The sequence below is a fragment of the Arvicola amphibius genome, chromosome 5 (genome assembly GCF_903992535.2).
Source record: "Arvicola amphibius chromosome 5, mArvAmp1.2, whole genome shotgun sequence".
Taxonomy (NCBI): domain Eukaryota; kingdom Metazoa; phylum Chordata; class Mammalia; order Rodentia; family Cricetidae; genus Arvicola; species Arvicola amphibius.
In genome coordinates this window covers 93,607,266-93,622,641 of record NC_052051.1, presented here as the reverse complement: position 1 = coordinate 93,622,641, position 15,376 = coordinate 93,607,266, and the positions used below count along the sequence as shown (strand labels likewise).

At 43.7% G+C, this 15,376-nt stretch overlaps 1 protein-coding gene across 2 annotated transcripts; it reads right to left on the bottom strand.

Annotated features, from left to right (window-relative positions):
- Positions 1–2,357: 2,357 nt before the first annotated feature.
- On the bottom strand, positions 2,358–12,231 carry Aqp4 (aquaporin 4). 2 transcript variants are annotated; one of them, XM_038331138.1, is made up of 5 exons: positions 12,191–12,231; positions 8,438–8,852; positions 6,897–7,061; positions 6,329–6,409; positions 2,358–2,636 (listed from the first exon to the last, which is right to left on the bottom strand). In XM_038331138.1, exons 1-5 carry the CDS (start codon positions 12,220–12,222, stop codon positions 2,358–2,360), a joined length of 972 nt encoding a protein of 323 aa, XP_038187066.1. In that variant the 5' UTR covers positions 12,223–12,231. The 2 variants fall into 2 exon arrangements, with proteins under 2 accessions (XP_038187066.1, XP_038187065.1); XM_038331137.1 differs by lacking the exon at positions 6,329–6,409 and having other exon boundaries at positions 12,191–12,222.
- Between the last annotated feature and the right edge of the window lie 3,145 nt (positions 12,232–15,376).

Sequence of the window (15,376 nt, the reverse complement as noted above, 5' to 3'; positions counted from 1 at the left end):
ATTTGGTGCCACCCACAAGGCAATAGACCCCTGCTGCAAAGATGTCATTAGAAAGGTACAATTTCATTACATTTTACTGGCAGAGCCTTGAGTGAAATACAAGACATATTGTCTCTTATGCAAAGATAAAGAGTGCTGGAGCCCTTCCCCTCAGTTCTCAAACATTAGATTGTAAGAACACGCTCTTTGTTTTCACGTCCAAGTTGCTTTCCTTTGATGATACGAGAGATTATACCTATATTAAATATTGAGCAAAATTAAAAATTAGAAAAGATTGTTGATAATCTTAAATGAGTAATATATTCTTATCAAATAACATGCTTGTTTTGATTACCTACTATGTGCCTGGCACTATGCCAGTTGCTAAAATTCAAAACACAAGCCAGAATTCACTGCTTTTCAGTCCCTACCATGTTGAACGCGGTCACTGGACATGAGTGTTGAAGGAGTCTGCACAAAGTAAGCTGCACAGCACGCAGCCACAGGCCAGGGTTTTGAAAGGGGGACCAGACATCTGCTAAGCTATCCTGCCAACTAAGTTGACGCGTTTGTTGTGAAGCACCCTGACCTTAAGCCTATGTGGCGTATCGTGAAGACGCTTGAAATAAAGTGTATGACCCAGCCTTGGGAGGTTTATGTCCTGGTTCTGTGAGTGCCACTCAGTTAGGGAGGAACCTCTGTCTCTGGTGTAGTATATTCAACGCCCTACAAAGGGAGCCTGTGCTTCCAGCATCTACCATAGAGGACGCCTGTGGCACTGAGAGGCATCCGCTGGGGTCGTGGCTGTCTGGGAAGTTGCACATCAGTTTCCTAGCACCGAAGAGAATCAGCTTTAATAGTGGTCCTTTATCTCGCTGCCGCAGACACAAAACCGCCATTAACAATGAGAAGTCACACAGTCGGAATTGTGCTTGGGAGAAGAAAGCCCTCTATTATCAGCCATTTGCAAGCTGGCTAGTCCTCACAGAGATGGTCTTCTCTCTCCCACTACTAACTTTTGTTTAGAGAAACTGACATTTGCAGCGCATTGTCTAAGGTAAGTGCTAGACTAGGTGGTTATGATGGAAGAAACTGGGCTTTCCACAGTGTTCTATTGGCGGAAGGCAAAACAGTATGGGAAGACCAAACAATTTTAACAGATAAACCAGGCAGTGGGGTAAATACTTTAAAAACACTTAATCCTATAGGCACTAGAAAAAATGGGTCACATGGTACACTTGAAACAGAGACTGTCTCCTCACCTTTTAATTAGGCAACCGTGTTTTACCTGGTCTGCCACATATTTTAGTCCACTCTAAGTATTATTACACTCACAGTGAAGATCATCAGCAGATGTTGGGGGAAGAGAGGTGGCGTTAGAAGTTGGGATGGGCAGGACCAGTTTACACCTTCTAGAATAAGCAGGGCTTAGATACCAACAGAGAGTCAGGACACAGCTAGTAAAGATCTTGTCAAAAACATCTCTGCTAATGCTTCAATATAGATAACAGCATGACAAATTATCAAGTTTTGCCAATAAATTTTCAAAAGTAAATGAAGCAGTTAAAAGCTCAGGTGGTTAGCTTGTGTGGCGCATTTCAGAATGAGCACTGAAAACAGATCTGTCATTTAGTAACAGGGATACAGACTCCCCCTCTCTCTGCCTTCAGATTCCATGGGTCTGTCTATCCTGAACCTCAGTGGATGTCCCATGTATATATTTCATTAGATGGAGCTAACACATGGACACAAATTAATATTCTTTCCAAATTTCTTGATTTTACCCTATAGTTTCTTAGGATTTGAGGAGGAAGAAGGATTATAATGAACTTAGATTGGGATCTGCCGGTCAGATATTTGTCATATAAATACAAAGAGCATATCAGCAATGACCCTGGCTACTGTTTTTCTCCGAGGTAGTTATAAATAAGGGATGACTCATGAAAGAACTTACTACATTTCTTCTTTTGAATGAGTATGGCACTGTGACATACTGCATTTTGTCATTGTTCAGTCATGCCAGTGAAGTCAATATTCAGGTGAGGATTGGCAATACCAGCTTCCTCATGGAGGCACCCACATGCTCTGTAAACCAAGACTTGGCCAAATCTTTGTACGCATTTTTTGTTGTTATTAACGAAGGGAACTTTGGGGGATACTTTAAAAAATATTTCCTTTTTTAACATTTCATATTCATTATAGGTTTCTTCTTCCCCCCATTGAAAATAGTAAACTATATGTTGTTCAAACTGAGTAATAAGACACGAAACAAGAAACCTCAGGTGGGTAATTTACAACAAATCTGTTTCCTTGATGGGTGGCAGGACATCCAAGGTCAACTCTAGGGAGTCTCTCCTGCTTTCAGTGCTGTCTTCTAGTCATACCGAAGACAATACCTCTCCAGACGGGTCTTTCCCCTTCTTCTCTTCCCCGCGGTCAATGTCAATGACATGCACCAGCCCGGGTTTCAGAATCAGGTCCTCTGTCTCCACTTGACTCCTGTTGTCCTCCACCTCCATGTAGCTTCCTTTGCTCTGCTGTGCAGCTTTGCTGAAGGCTTCCTTAAGGCGCCGTTTGAGCTCCACGTCAGGGCAGAAGACATACTCATAAAGGGCACCCGCGAGCACAGCGCCTATTATTGGTCCAACCCAGTATATCTGGGGAAAGATGGGAGAGGAGAGGTGATGAGTAGAGGAGGGTGAAAAGTGGTCTCACTGGACAGCCCGTGAGTACACAGTTTAACTGACTTAATCAAGTCAGCAACTGCGACGCGTGTGCACACACACGAGATGGATCTGAAAATAAATGATAAAATATACCAAGTCTACATCAAAGATCAAAGATCCATAAATTATTAAAGAGCATTTGAACATAAGAATGAATAATGTCTTCTTTCTTCTTTATTTTAATATTATATTTTAAATGTTCTGATTATAATTATAGACAAGGTCTAGCTCAGGCTGTTCTTAAGACTCATTGCATAACTCAGGGTAGCCTTGAACTCACATTCCTCCACTGTCAGCATCATGAGTGTTTAAAATATTGGTGGGTACGATCACATCAGGCTTATCAACTTTATGATAAATCTTAACATGAAATAACTGTGCTCTGGTGGCTCTACAACTTAAGCAAACTTTGCAGGGAATTCCTTCAAATAAAAAGAAAAAAGAAGTTTTTGCAGCATGTTTCTCTTATGTATTCTGTAGTAGCCTCTTACCTTGATTGTCTGTATAATCATGCATTTTTATCATTTAAGGTGTTTGCTATTCGGTATGCATGATGAATACAGCTCACTCCTAGCCACTTAGCAGTGTGAGTGCTTAGATCAGGGATATTTTCCGTTTAGAGGCAAGGTCTCTTGTATCCACGTAGTTGAGGCTGATGGTCTTAACTGCTAATCCCTCAGTGTCTTCCTCTGGAGTGCTGGGATTACAGGCATGTGCTACCAAGCCCAGTGTGTGGTGCCGCAGAAGGAACCAAAAGCTACTGGCATGCTGTGTAAGCACTTCACCAATTAGATTATACCACTAGTGACTTCTGTGTTTTACTTTCTTTATCTGCAAAGAAGGGCTATAATATATGTTTCACATGGCTGTGACGACTAAATGGAATACCACTTAGCAATTTTGAGCTCATGAAAACCAGTTAGGTTTCTACTTCCTAGACAATTTAAAACTGTGTGCAACCAACTTGGCTGTTAATTAGTTTCCTTATTTGATGCTTATTCTCATTAAAGATTGATGACTTCACTGTAGAGGAAATGCTAGAGTTCATGCATCTTTCTCACACTGCGTAGTGCTGCAGTGAAGGCCTGTTCTGACTTAGGGGCGGTGACTAGACTAGGGTTAGTGAGTGGTTCTACAGAGGTCAGTAAACAGCATGTTTGATCACATCAGTGATGCACCTAGAATGAGCCAGCTCTCATCTGGTTAGGCTGGGACGTGTGCTGTAGAGTACATGAACTCTGGAGAGCGTTAGGCACTCATCCAATAGAGTCATTTGGGACCACTCCCTGGTTTACTGAGAACTCTAATGGACAGTATGGAGCACTTTTCTCATCTCATTAATAATCTTTGATACAGATATTATTAAAATATACATTCTTATGCATTGGAAAGTTGACAGTTGGAGATGTTACAAGCTTACTTAAGATAGCATACTTAAGTGACTGAGTTGACCTGTCTAGTTTACTTGACTTTAGAACACCCTTTTACCGACTTACTGTTTGTTCTCTTATCTGAAAAGAATTAGTCTGTCTCACTTAAAACACCATCTGGAAATTAACTGTACTCGGCATCTTTACTGTACAGCCTAAAGGAGAGCCATGCTTCCCACCGAAGCTGAGCACATGTCCTTAACAGGGAAGTAGCTGGAGAGTCGCTGGACCAGCCAAGCTTCTTATCTTGAACATGAAAGAGCCCAAAGGAGAGTTTATCTTCCCTGTGCCCTTTCAAAGGAGAAATGAGAACCCTCCTCTAAATGCCTTTGCTCTCTGTTCCCTTGGTGAGATCTCATTAGATCGGTGCTATTTGACAGGCCTCAAGTCCCACAAGGAGAACAGCTGCAGCAAACAATCACTACCCTTTCCATAACACTCCGGAGGAGACAGCAGGCTCCGTGTCCTCAAAGACAAATCTGGGTGACAAATTGCTATTCCCACACAGAGATCTGTAACTTTAAAGTACTTCTCAATTTTTATGAATAATTTTATTGATGAAAACAGAAAAACACATAAACTACATAAAAGTGTTTTAAAAAACTTCCTAAATTGTCATTATATTACTTAATTAAAACCCACCCACTTATTGTACAATCTACAAACTTATCATTAAAGTTTTCCATTTGGGGGATAGGGAAATGGCTCAATGGGTAAAGTGACTTCATGCAAGTGTGAGGATGTGAATTCCAGTCCCCGAGACACACATAAAATCCAGACACCATAGTGCATGGCTGTAATTGCTGTGTTCCTACAGGAGGATAGGAAACGCAAGCAGAGGTAAGAGAATCCCCAGGGCCAGCTGGCCTTGTGATCAGTGGTGAACTAGAGACCCTGCTGTGAACAAGGTAGAAAAGGGGAAGTGATACCCAAGGTTGTCCTCTGACATCCAGATACCTCGGCATGTGTGTGTCTATACTTATACATATGAGCACACACACACACACCTCAACATCCATCTCACACACACACACACACACACACACACACACACCTTAACATACATAACACACACATAAAGTAAATTCTATTTTTGTTAATGTAGTAAGTCTTCTCAGAAATATCAGTGGCAAAATGACCAGTTCAATGAATGACTTTGGGGATCAAGATTTTGCATGTCTGTGCCCAAATTATGTCTTAACAACTCAGTACAGGTTTTGTATAAGGGAGTTTGTACAGTCATGGTGTGATATTTTCCTCCTTTGCTGTGCCATGTTATCCCTGAGTACCTGTTCCCAGAGCCACTGTAGCCACATGCATAATATCAAAGCACAAACAACAGATTGTTACATTCATAATTTTTAAAATGTGAAATCACATTCACAATATGTGAATGGCAATAAAAGTTAAGTCTGTTTTCAAGCTTGCATATATATGTTTTTTCCTTGTATTTTGTAGGTTATTTAAGTTAATGATGAGTAGCTTTCACAATTGTATATGATTTAAAGGATATAAATTCTCTTGCTGATAGAAGCAATTGAAACAGTAATGATTATGTCTCTCACTACTCCAGGCCCAGACTGACAGGAAGGTTCATCCTGAGATTAAGAAGTGCACCTTCCTGGCACTCATTTGTTTTTCTTGATACAGCTGTGGTGACAGTGGCATAAACATCTGCATCATTTATTTGGTACCAACCACAGTTCACAAGCTTTCAGCCCCTGTACTATTATTTATGCCCTGCTTATGCAAACTAGGATGCTAAATACCTTTGTCATAGGTAATACTTTAAAGTAGTTCTTTCTCTGTTTTTAAAATAATAACTGTTTTCTGTTGTTGCTAGGAAGCCTTTCTTTCAATGATTTTAACACTAATATTCAGCACACATTTATCATTTAAACTTATTCCACATAGAAAACTCTATGTACAAGTATTCTGCTGCTATCTGTCAGATACATGTCCAGACTAATGCTTCAAGAAAACCCAACTCTCAGTGAAGACCTAGAACAGAATGCTATGCGATCTTCTGTAGCAGGATTCTGCTAGACTGTTTCTACTCCCTGTGACAGATGCAATAATAACCTGAGAGTTGGGTGGATGGGGAAAAAGCAACAGAAACTAGTGTGCTAATTTAGCCCAAATTAAAAAAGAGAGTCTTGTGGACGATTGTTCCTAACTTCAGTAAGTAGTTACCCAGTGGTTTTCCCAGTTTCCCATGATAACGGCAGGTCCAAAGGATCGGGCTGGGTTCATGCTGGCCCCGGTATAATTGATCTGCAGAGAAAAAGAACAAAACCTAAGACATTTTGGAAATAGGGCTCTAACAGGTGCCATTTGCTGTAACTTGCTGCTCTCTCTTCAGAGGAGCACTGAGATTTAGCCACTTTGTAGTTGTCGTGGTCACTTTACATCAACAGATATGGCTGGATCTGAATGAGCTCTGTATTTTATGGCACAAGCATTTTATGGGTATGTCCAGCTAGTTGGCAGCTGTTTAACGTGTATCTATTAAAATGATAACACTGAAATAAGCAGCACTCTTGAAATAAATGCAAATGTTGCAGTGGTTTTGTACTGGCCAGGTCATTGGTTACATTGGTAAAAGCTGCAGAGGGATGGGTACAGGAAACAGTACAATGTTCTCAGCTGCTTAATACTAAATACAACGAAAGAGAAATTCAGCTATAAACAGCATCTTCAGGCCTGCTTCAGGGTGAGGCTAAATGAGATGATCAGTTATTCAAATGGACTTAAAACTTACTGCAAACAAATGTCCAATTGCGACGGAAAATCCAATTGCTAAAGCTATTGAACCGGTAACATCAGTCCGTTTGGAATCACAGCTGGCAAAAATAGTGAACACCAACTGGAATGTGATTATCAACTCCACCAGGAGCCCATGGCCAGCAGTAAGGTTTCCATGAACCTGGAGAGATTGAAAGATACTCCATCAGAACTGAAGCAAGAGTCAAGGTCTAAGCAACGCAATGGTTTGAAGGGTGTATGGTTTTTTTTTTTTGGCATGGGAAGTGATGGTAAACTTGAGTCTTCTACCAACCCCAGGTTGAGATTTCCATCCTTTCGCCTCCTAAAATGAAGGAATTAATTTACACTCATTTTGGACCATTATAGATAATTACTTTTACAGTGACTGAGTTTTTACTGAATGTTGTGTTTAGCAACACAAGCAAAATGTGTTACTGCTGCGACTTAGAGTATAAGGATTTTCTTCAGAGATTTTTAATATTATGAGGCAATTATTAGATTCGTAGATTAGGTTTAGATTAGCTCCTAGGTATCTCAACTAAAGCACGAGTTTAAAGTTAGACTGGTGCTGTGCTACCCAGTAATACTGCCCATTCACGAAGAGCAAGGTGGAGATCAATGACTGCAATGACTGTGGGCTCCCCTCACCTTTTTATTTTGAGACAGGGGTTTCTCTGTGTATCCCTGACTGCCCTGGAACTTACCTGGTAAATCAGAATGGCTTTAAAGTCAGAGATCTGCCTGTTTCTGCCTACTGAGTGCTGAGATTAAAGGCATGCCACTTCATACACATCATCTAACGTCCCCTACATGAAAAGCAACAAATTCTTGCCCCTGCTAATGAGAAAAATACAGTCAAGCCAGTCATGCTGATTGACACCTGTAATCCCAGCACATAGGGGGCCCAAGACTGCTGCAAGTTCAAGGCCAGCCTGAGCTAGATAATGAATGTGAGAGGCTGCCTCAAAAAAAAAAAAAAAAAAACATACTCATGTCGTTGCTGTGGTGGGAGAAAAACAAAGCATGTTGAGATCTTTTTAATCTGTTCAAGTCACTAAATAGTAAAGAATGATGTCCTCTCCTCTGTCTAGACTGTTTTTACTGTATGATCCAGGGTGGCCTTGACTCCTGATCATCCTGCCTTAACCTTCCAAGGGCTGGGATTTTGGCAACCCTCCTGCCTGGCTCTTCTGTGTATATTTTCAAAACGACTACAATAAGTTTCCACTCTTTTTCTTAAAGACAATTTTCTATGTAGTCCAGACTGGCTTTGTACTCAATACATAGGTGAGGATGACCTCGAACTTCTGGTTCTGCCTTTACTTCTCATGTGTTGGTATTGTAGATATGCGCCACTGTACCCCAGGACCTGCATGCCAGGTAAGCAGTGCACCAACTGAACTACATCCCTCACTCCTCGATCAGGCTGTGTTGTGTATGCCTCTAGCCGCCCTGAACCAGCTTGGAGCATAGTTTGTAAGCATCCTGGCATCCTAGCATCCTAGCACAGAAATAAGCACATATAGGAGTTCTTACCGTGGTGACCCCCAAGCCTCCCACCACGTTGGGAGGTGTGACCAGATAGAGGATTCCAGCTCCAATGATGGCCCCCAGGCACTGTGCAGCAATGTAGAAGACTGACTTGGCAATACTGATCTTCCTCGTGCATACCATGGCCACGGTCACAGCAGGGTTGATGTGGCCACCACTGATGTGGCCAAAGCACTGCACCATGGTAGCGATGCTGAGTCCAAAGCACAGGGAGATGAGGACCATGTCCACAGGTAAGGGGTTCTCTGACCCGCCCCAGTTGATGGTGGATCCCAGGCTGAGCAAGACGAAGATAAGCATGGCTAGAAATTCTGCTGCGACTGCCTTCCAGAAAGCTTGTGTCCAGACGCCTTTGAAAGCCACCATGATCCTCTCTCTACTGCACGAATGTCCACACTTACTGGAAAGAGGAACACAGTAAGAATCAGAAGCCACCAACCTAACCTAGCTTTCCAGCCGGCAGGGGCATTGAAATTTGTGGGAGGGGGTCAGGCCTTTTTGGTCTTGCAGGCTGGGGATGGGCTGTTGAACATCCTTTGCAAACCAAGACAGAATGCTTCTGGAATTCTCCCTAATTAGTAGCCAATAGGTTGCTCCTCTGATCTTTGAGTTCCTATTCACTGGACTGCAATCCCAGCTGTCCCTAGGAAGGACACTGTCTCAACCAAGTTCCTTGAGAGTTTAAGAATAAAATATTTTTAACTGGGAGTTAGTTCCCTTAGGCAAGGTTTAAAACACATACTTTCCATGCGTCTTTTGTTTTGAACAGAAAGCATTTGAAGTGGAGGGAGTTTGCTAGAGAGGTGACTCAGCATTTAAGAATACTAGCTGTTCTTCTAGAGGACCTGTGTTGGTTCCCAGCACCCACACAGTGGCAATCTACCACGGGTGATTCCACTTCCAGAGGCTCCACAGAGCTCTTTTCGGCCATCAATGGGCACTGCACCCAGTGGTGCACAGACACACCTGCAGGCAAAACAATGATCACACACGTAAATAACTCAACTGAACAAGGGGGTAGAGTGCGCTCAGACTTGGACTGATTTCCAGGCCTGTTATGCATCTCTGCACCATCTGCTGCCCACTGCAAGAAGACGTTTCTATGACCAAGGATGAGGGTATCTGGAGATTAGAGTTGTGGAAATATGGGGAGAGTTGGATAAGTTGACAATGTAGGTGGATGTGATCATATTTAATAATGTATACATTTCTGAAGAATAAAGAAAATATCCTTCTGAAGAAGAAAGAAAATCATACCTTACAAAGGCAGATCTTTTCCAGTTTTGGATTTTGTAGCTTCAAAAAGGTATGTTGAAAATGGATTTATAGAGCCCTGGATCCACTCCTACCCTCAAGAGCATGTGGATTTGGAGATCTGTGTGGAAGCTGGGACTGTGCAAGTGTCTTTTGGGAAGGTAAACTCGTGGAGGGCTTCTGATACTTGGTGTGGGCCCTGGGGACAGGCAGGGACTCTGCTGGGACAGGGGCACTCCCTGCTGTTGCCCTGGGCAAGAAGGTGGAAAACTGCAGGTGGCAGTGGCTTGGGAGCCAGTAGGGCCCCAGCTCTTGGGCAGATCTGGGCTTGTAGCACTGGGACGTGACAATCTCAGTCCCCAGTGGGGAGCCTGAGAGACTCTGGAAGGGCAGGCTGTGGGCACTTCAGGCTGGTGCCAGGCTCCCAGTTGAACCGACAGAAGTAGCTGTCAGAGGGGTCAGGTACTAGAGAGGGGAACTTCAAAAGGGTTTGAGAGGCAGCATAGTGTCTCCTCGGGCTCCATTGTCCCCAGCTGTTACTGGGACAGCTCTTCTAAACACCCGTTCCTCCAAATCCGGGAGCATGGAGTAAGTAAGCCAGCCCCTTGCAGTCTACCTGCCCTGAGGGTACAGAGCTTGGGAATTTAGCAAGAAAGAGGGGGCTTGTCAGGGAAACAGTGCAGAGGCTCTGTGATGAGGGCTAAGGTGCTTCTCGTTGAGGACTTCTCTCCCTTGGCATAGCCCTTGGAGCATTATCAGCCTCCTCTTGAGGAGCTTGTGGAGGTGCGGAGGGGAGCAGGAGGTGAGGAAGCAGCTGGAAATGAGGTCGGGAAATGAGAGACGCCAAAGCAGCCTTCAGGAAGGGAGTCACTTTGTTCTTGCCATGTCCCTTCCTTGCTGGGAGTTGAAAAGCGTGGGGTTGGAAGACACCCACGCAACTGCTTATTTTGATCAGAAATTGTTAAACTTCCCTTTAGAAGAGCAGTCACACCTCCTTACCTAAGACAGTCATTTTTGTCCCTCATCTGTAAAAAGACAGATAAGCAGCGTTTAGCATAGTAGACTATGTAGAGGGCTGGCTGGAAAACCAAGGGCTCAAGAATCGTGTAACCTCCCTCACATATTGTGAGGTTCTTATCTTTTGAATATCACTTATTGGTCTAGGAAGCCTAGGTTCTGTGTAGGTAGTAAGAAAGCCCTGGATGACACAGACTGAGGAAGGAAGGCTTTCTTCACCTTTAAGACTTCTTCTTTGCTGTTTGTTTGACTATGGGGCTTTCCTTCTGACTGGAAAAGGGAAAGCAGGCTGTGTTCATGCTCACCTACCCAAGGGAGCAGCCAACTCTACCCCAGATATCTCCTGCCCAAGTGAGGTCCTCTAAGTAAATCATGCAATTATAAAGACCCCAGCTGGGACAATGCATGATGTATGCCTTAGGGGAGATAACAAAGAGGTAAAAACAGCAGCTGGGATGGGGCAGAGAGGGCCCTGGGGGCGGCGAAGAAAGGTCCCCAAGAGGAAAAGCTCTGAGAACTCACACTGAAAACGAGTGAGGAGAGTCACTTCTGAACTCACCAGCAGCCCAGGTTGCAGCCAGGTGGCAGAGGAACTATTACAGGCGCTGTCCTCTCCAGCCCAACACAGAGGAAAGAGACCAAGCAGGAAGTGAAGGGAGTTGGGTGGGCAGGGAGCAGGGCACCCAGGGGAGGCGGTCCTGGAAAAGGCCAGCCTCTCCCTTTAACACCCCTTTGTCACCTCTTCCTGCTCGCTTGCACACCTGTCCCCCTCTCCAGAGACCTAAGCAAGAAACTCAGTTGCTCTTTAAACTTCCAATTTTCATCAGTCAGAGAAATTGAAAAAGAACAAAACAGCCAAGCCTGTGAACCATAACTAGAAACCTTAAAATGGTTTTAGCTCCCTCTTTTTCTTAAAACCCACAAAAAATCTGATCCCCCAAAAGCAGCCTCAGCTAGAAGTGGACTTCAAAAAAACTTCTAGCTTCTATGTATCTCTCTGCCTTTGTGGGAATCTCCCCAGCATTGCTCACGGCTGCACGATCACCATCAACGTGGCCTGATATGTTTACATTCACAGGAAATGGACCAACATAATTTGTTCTTGCTGTTTTAGTTTTTTTCCCCCAGAACAAAGGGGGACTTGTTGATATGACCCAGGTGCAGTGAACCAGAGACGTTCCTCCCTAGCTGAATAACTGCCTCATCCACTCCTGGACAGTTCCCGGGTGAGTAATTTTTATAGAGAAAAATAATACAGAGTAATTTCCCATGCTAAAAAGCATCCCCTTTCTCCTCCTTTCCCTCTGCTTCTCTTGTGCCTAAACTTAGTCCCCAGGCTTAAAAGAATCCCCACCCTGTCCTGTTGCCGCTGTCTAGATTCTGTCTGAGGAGACACGGATATCTGCAATGGAAGAGTTTCATCTTGTAGTGCGCAGCATTGTTTCCTTAAAGCAAAGCAGAACTTACCCCCACCGCCTGGCTGCAGCTCTGTCACTCATGCCGTCCCTGGCCAGAGTGCGGCTCTCATTGCCTGCCCCTGGGCTCCAGTGAACTGGGAGTCAGATTACGGGCACTTGTCTGATTGGGTTTTTGGAGTGTAGGGGTGGAAAGATTCTGCACCATGTGGCAATCACTAAGTTATATTTGAACTAGAAATCGTCTCTGTACCTGATCACTGTAGACACAGGCACTTCAGGGATGCAAAGCACTTGCTGACATATTTCTTTTGCTACTAATCTTTCCAAGTGAAGACTTCCCTGAGTGTTTATTTGGATTAACTTGATCACGAATAATTGGGGAGGATTTGCCTTGTAGGTTTCTTACTGAAACTGAACAACTATTAGAAAACGGGTTTGTATGACCCAGCAATTCAGATGAACTGGGAGTCAGACATTGTCTTTCGAGTGGCAAACAGCCAGTGACTTCTACTTGAAATGCGTAAGAAGATAATCATAACAAACAGTTATACCTCCACTTACAGTATCCACTTCCTGAGTTCGAGAATAATAATGATTATTATAATAATTTATCTGGATGAAGCAGCAGATTTTAAAAACACAGAGGTTAGCTAGGGACAGAATTATTAGGAACAGTAGAAAAAAATTAGTATTTGGAAACCTGGGAACAGGGCTGACTCTGTACTTTGCTGTTCAAAATGAGTGCAGGACCCAGTGCTCAGAAATTACTCAGGATTGTAAGATTGTCACAGCAGGGAACTGAGCAGAGTGTGGGTCCCCTTTACACGCATAGCTGCGTGGCTGGTCATGAAGCTGTCCTCACCTGGCGAGCTGCAGAGGGTGTAGGAAACCCCTCCACGCTGACCAGGTCATCTTTATGATTTTCCCTTAGATAGACCCCAGGTGCATAGCAAAGGAGTAATCTTAGCCCCTAGTTTCTGAGTGTGTCTGGATAATTAATCAATGACGTCTAATCATTATAATGATTATCAGGAATACATTGCTCAACTCAGCAACTAAAACTGTGATAAATACCTGTGGGCTTCTCTGATTTCTTCTTTTAGATTGGAGGTGTGTGTGTGTCTCTCTCTGTGTGTGTGTGTGTGTGTGCGCACGTGTGTGTGTATCTCTATATTTTTTAGTATGCAGTATGATAAGAAAGATACTTAGAAGTGAAAGACCCTTGCACTTTTACATTTTTTGTCTAGGTGTCTGACTTGCTCGCTTGAGACAAGGCAACATGTACAAAGCTCTCAGCTCTCCTTGGGAAAGGGATTAAAATTTTGAATGGGAATTCCATAGGAACACTGTAATTCTTTTTCCTCAATAATCCTCAGGTAACAACACTTGTATGGACTTCCTTCACAGTATTGTCATTCTGTGACGATTGTGAAACCTTTAACAACATTCTTGCTGAAGTCAGAATATTCTGGTGAGGGGGGAGGGAGAGTTTGCAAGAATTCACAAAGCCCATTTGAAGCATTTCATATAGACTCTTGAGATGTACTGTTTAGATTTTAAAAAGCTGTGCATCTCCTCTCTAATTAAAACCCTTGACTTTCTGGGCAGATGGCTAAGTGTGAGAAAATGGAGCCAGGGTACCTGAACTCAAGTAGTCCTGACAGGTTTCGTGCTCTGTGAAAACACCTTGCACTGAGGTCTAGGACTTCACAGGGCCAGGTACTTCTTGGGGCTGTGGGTGCTGGGACGACTGTGGGTTCCCTAGATTCATCTGTATGCCCCGCGTGGCCTTTGCAGTTCCTGTTGCCACCTCACAAACTGCCAGCAAAAACTTGGTTGCCACGGTTTCCTTTTCTCGGGCTGGCTAATTTGTTGACAGTCCAGTTCCTAGGGGGCAAGTGTTCCCGTCAAGGGAGGAGCCACTCTATTTGGCACCGCCCCTTATCCTCATTGGTACTCTGCATAGTGGCCTAAGACAGAACAGGGAGGGTTAACTCTTTACCCACCACAAGTAGTTTTTGTTGGGTATGGTTATCCCATTTGTAGTTGAGTTGGCTTTTCTCATCTTCCCACACGTGTCAGGTTAGTGCAGCAGCAAGCTACTTGGTTGGATATAGATGGACATTTCCTATGGGCCTGCCTGTGGACATCGGTGCAGAGACAGCGCAGGAAGAAAGCTTCGGGCAATGGTAGTGAGGCAGGAGGAGGTAGGAAATTTAGTTCAGGTAACAACAGCTTCTAAACTCAGCTGTTTGGATCTGGGTTTAAATGCAAAGGAATTAATTTGTTTTCTCACATTGGGTACTAATTGCTTAAGTCTTTTAAAGTGGCCTAACAGGAGGCTTTGGCAATAGCACAGTTGGTAAAGTGTTTGTCATGGAAGCCTGAGGACTTGAACTTGATTCCCAACACTCACATTGTAAGTGACATAGTGACACATGCTTACAATTCAAGTACTGTGGAGCTGGGGGCAGGAGGGGCCCTGGGACTTTTTGGCCTACCAGTCCACCTGAATTGGTGAGCTCCTGCTTTAATGGAAGACCAGTCTCAAAAGCGAAGGTGGAGGGTGACTGAAAGACACCTATGTTGACATTTGACTTCAAGACACAACCACATGCTCACACACATGCACACATGTGCACACACACACACTCATACATACACACATACATACACATGTGCACACATACATACACACACTCATACATACACATGCACACACACATACATACCTATTCTCACATACACACACTTATACATATGTATTCACACACACACTTTCATACACACCCACACACACCCATATGAGTGAAGTAACTTTGTAACTAAATCTTAAGTTTTTTACTCTATAGGCTATGGTCTCTTTGGAGACAGCATATCCACATGGCACACCATGTTAAAATTGGCCTTCCATGTCAGACCACCTTCTGCAGTTTTTGTTAAAGAGCCGTGTGATGTCAGGTTAATAACACACAAGGAAAATTTTACAAAACACAAAGAACTCAGCAAAGCCTGGCCAACAGACACACCTTGCTTCTGAGCTGTTAACCTGCTACCACACTGTTTTTCTTTGGTGCCGATGACTATCTGTGTTATCTTTGAGACTTCTGGGTTCTTCCTCTGCTCTCACCCACAGAAATTTAGTATTTCTCCATGTGTTCAGGGACTAAAGACTAAGACAAAAGTGTGTGTGTGTGTGTGTGTGTGTGTGTGTGTGTGTGTGTGCGTGCATGCG

Excerpts from the sequence above, each read along its gene's own strand:
- Aqp4 (XM_038331138.1), bottom strand. The coding sequence starts at position 12,222 with ATGAGTGACAGAGCTGCAGCCAGGCGGTGGGG. Across the intron at positions 8,853-12,190 it reads GCTGCAGCCAGGCGGTGGGG|TAAGTGTGGACATTCGTGCA; the intron begins GTAAGTTCTGCT and ends TCCTCTTTCCAG. Across the intron at positions 7,062-8,437 it reads GAGGCTTGGGGGTCACCACG|GTTCATGGAAACCTTACTGC; the intron begins GTAAGAACTCCT and ends CAATCTCTCCAG.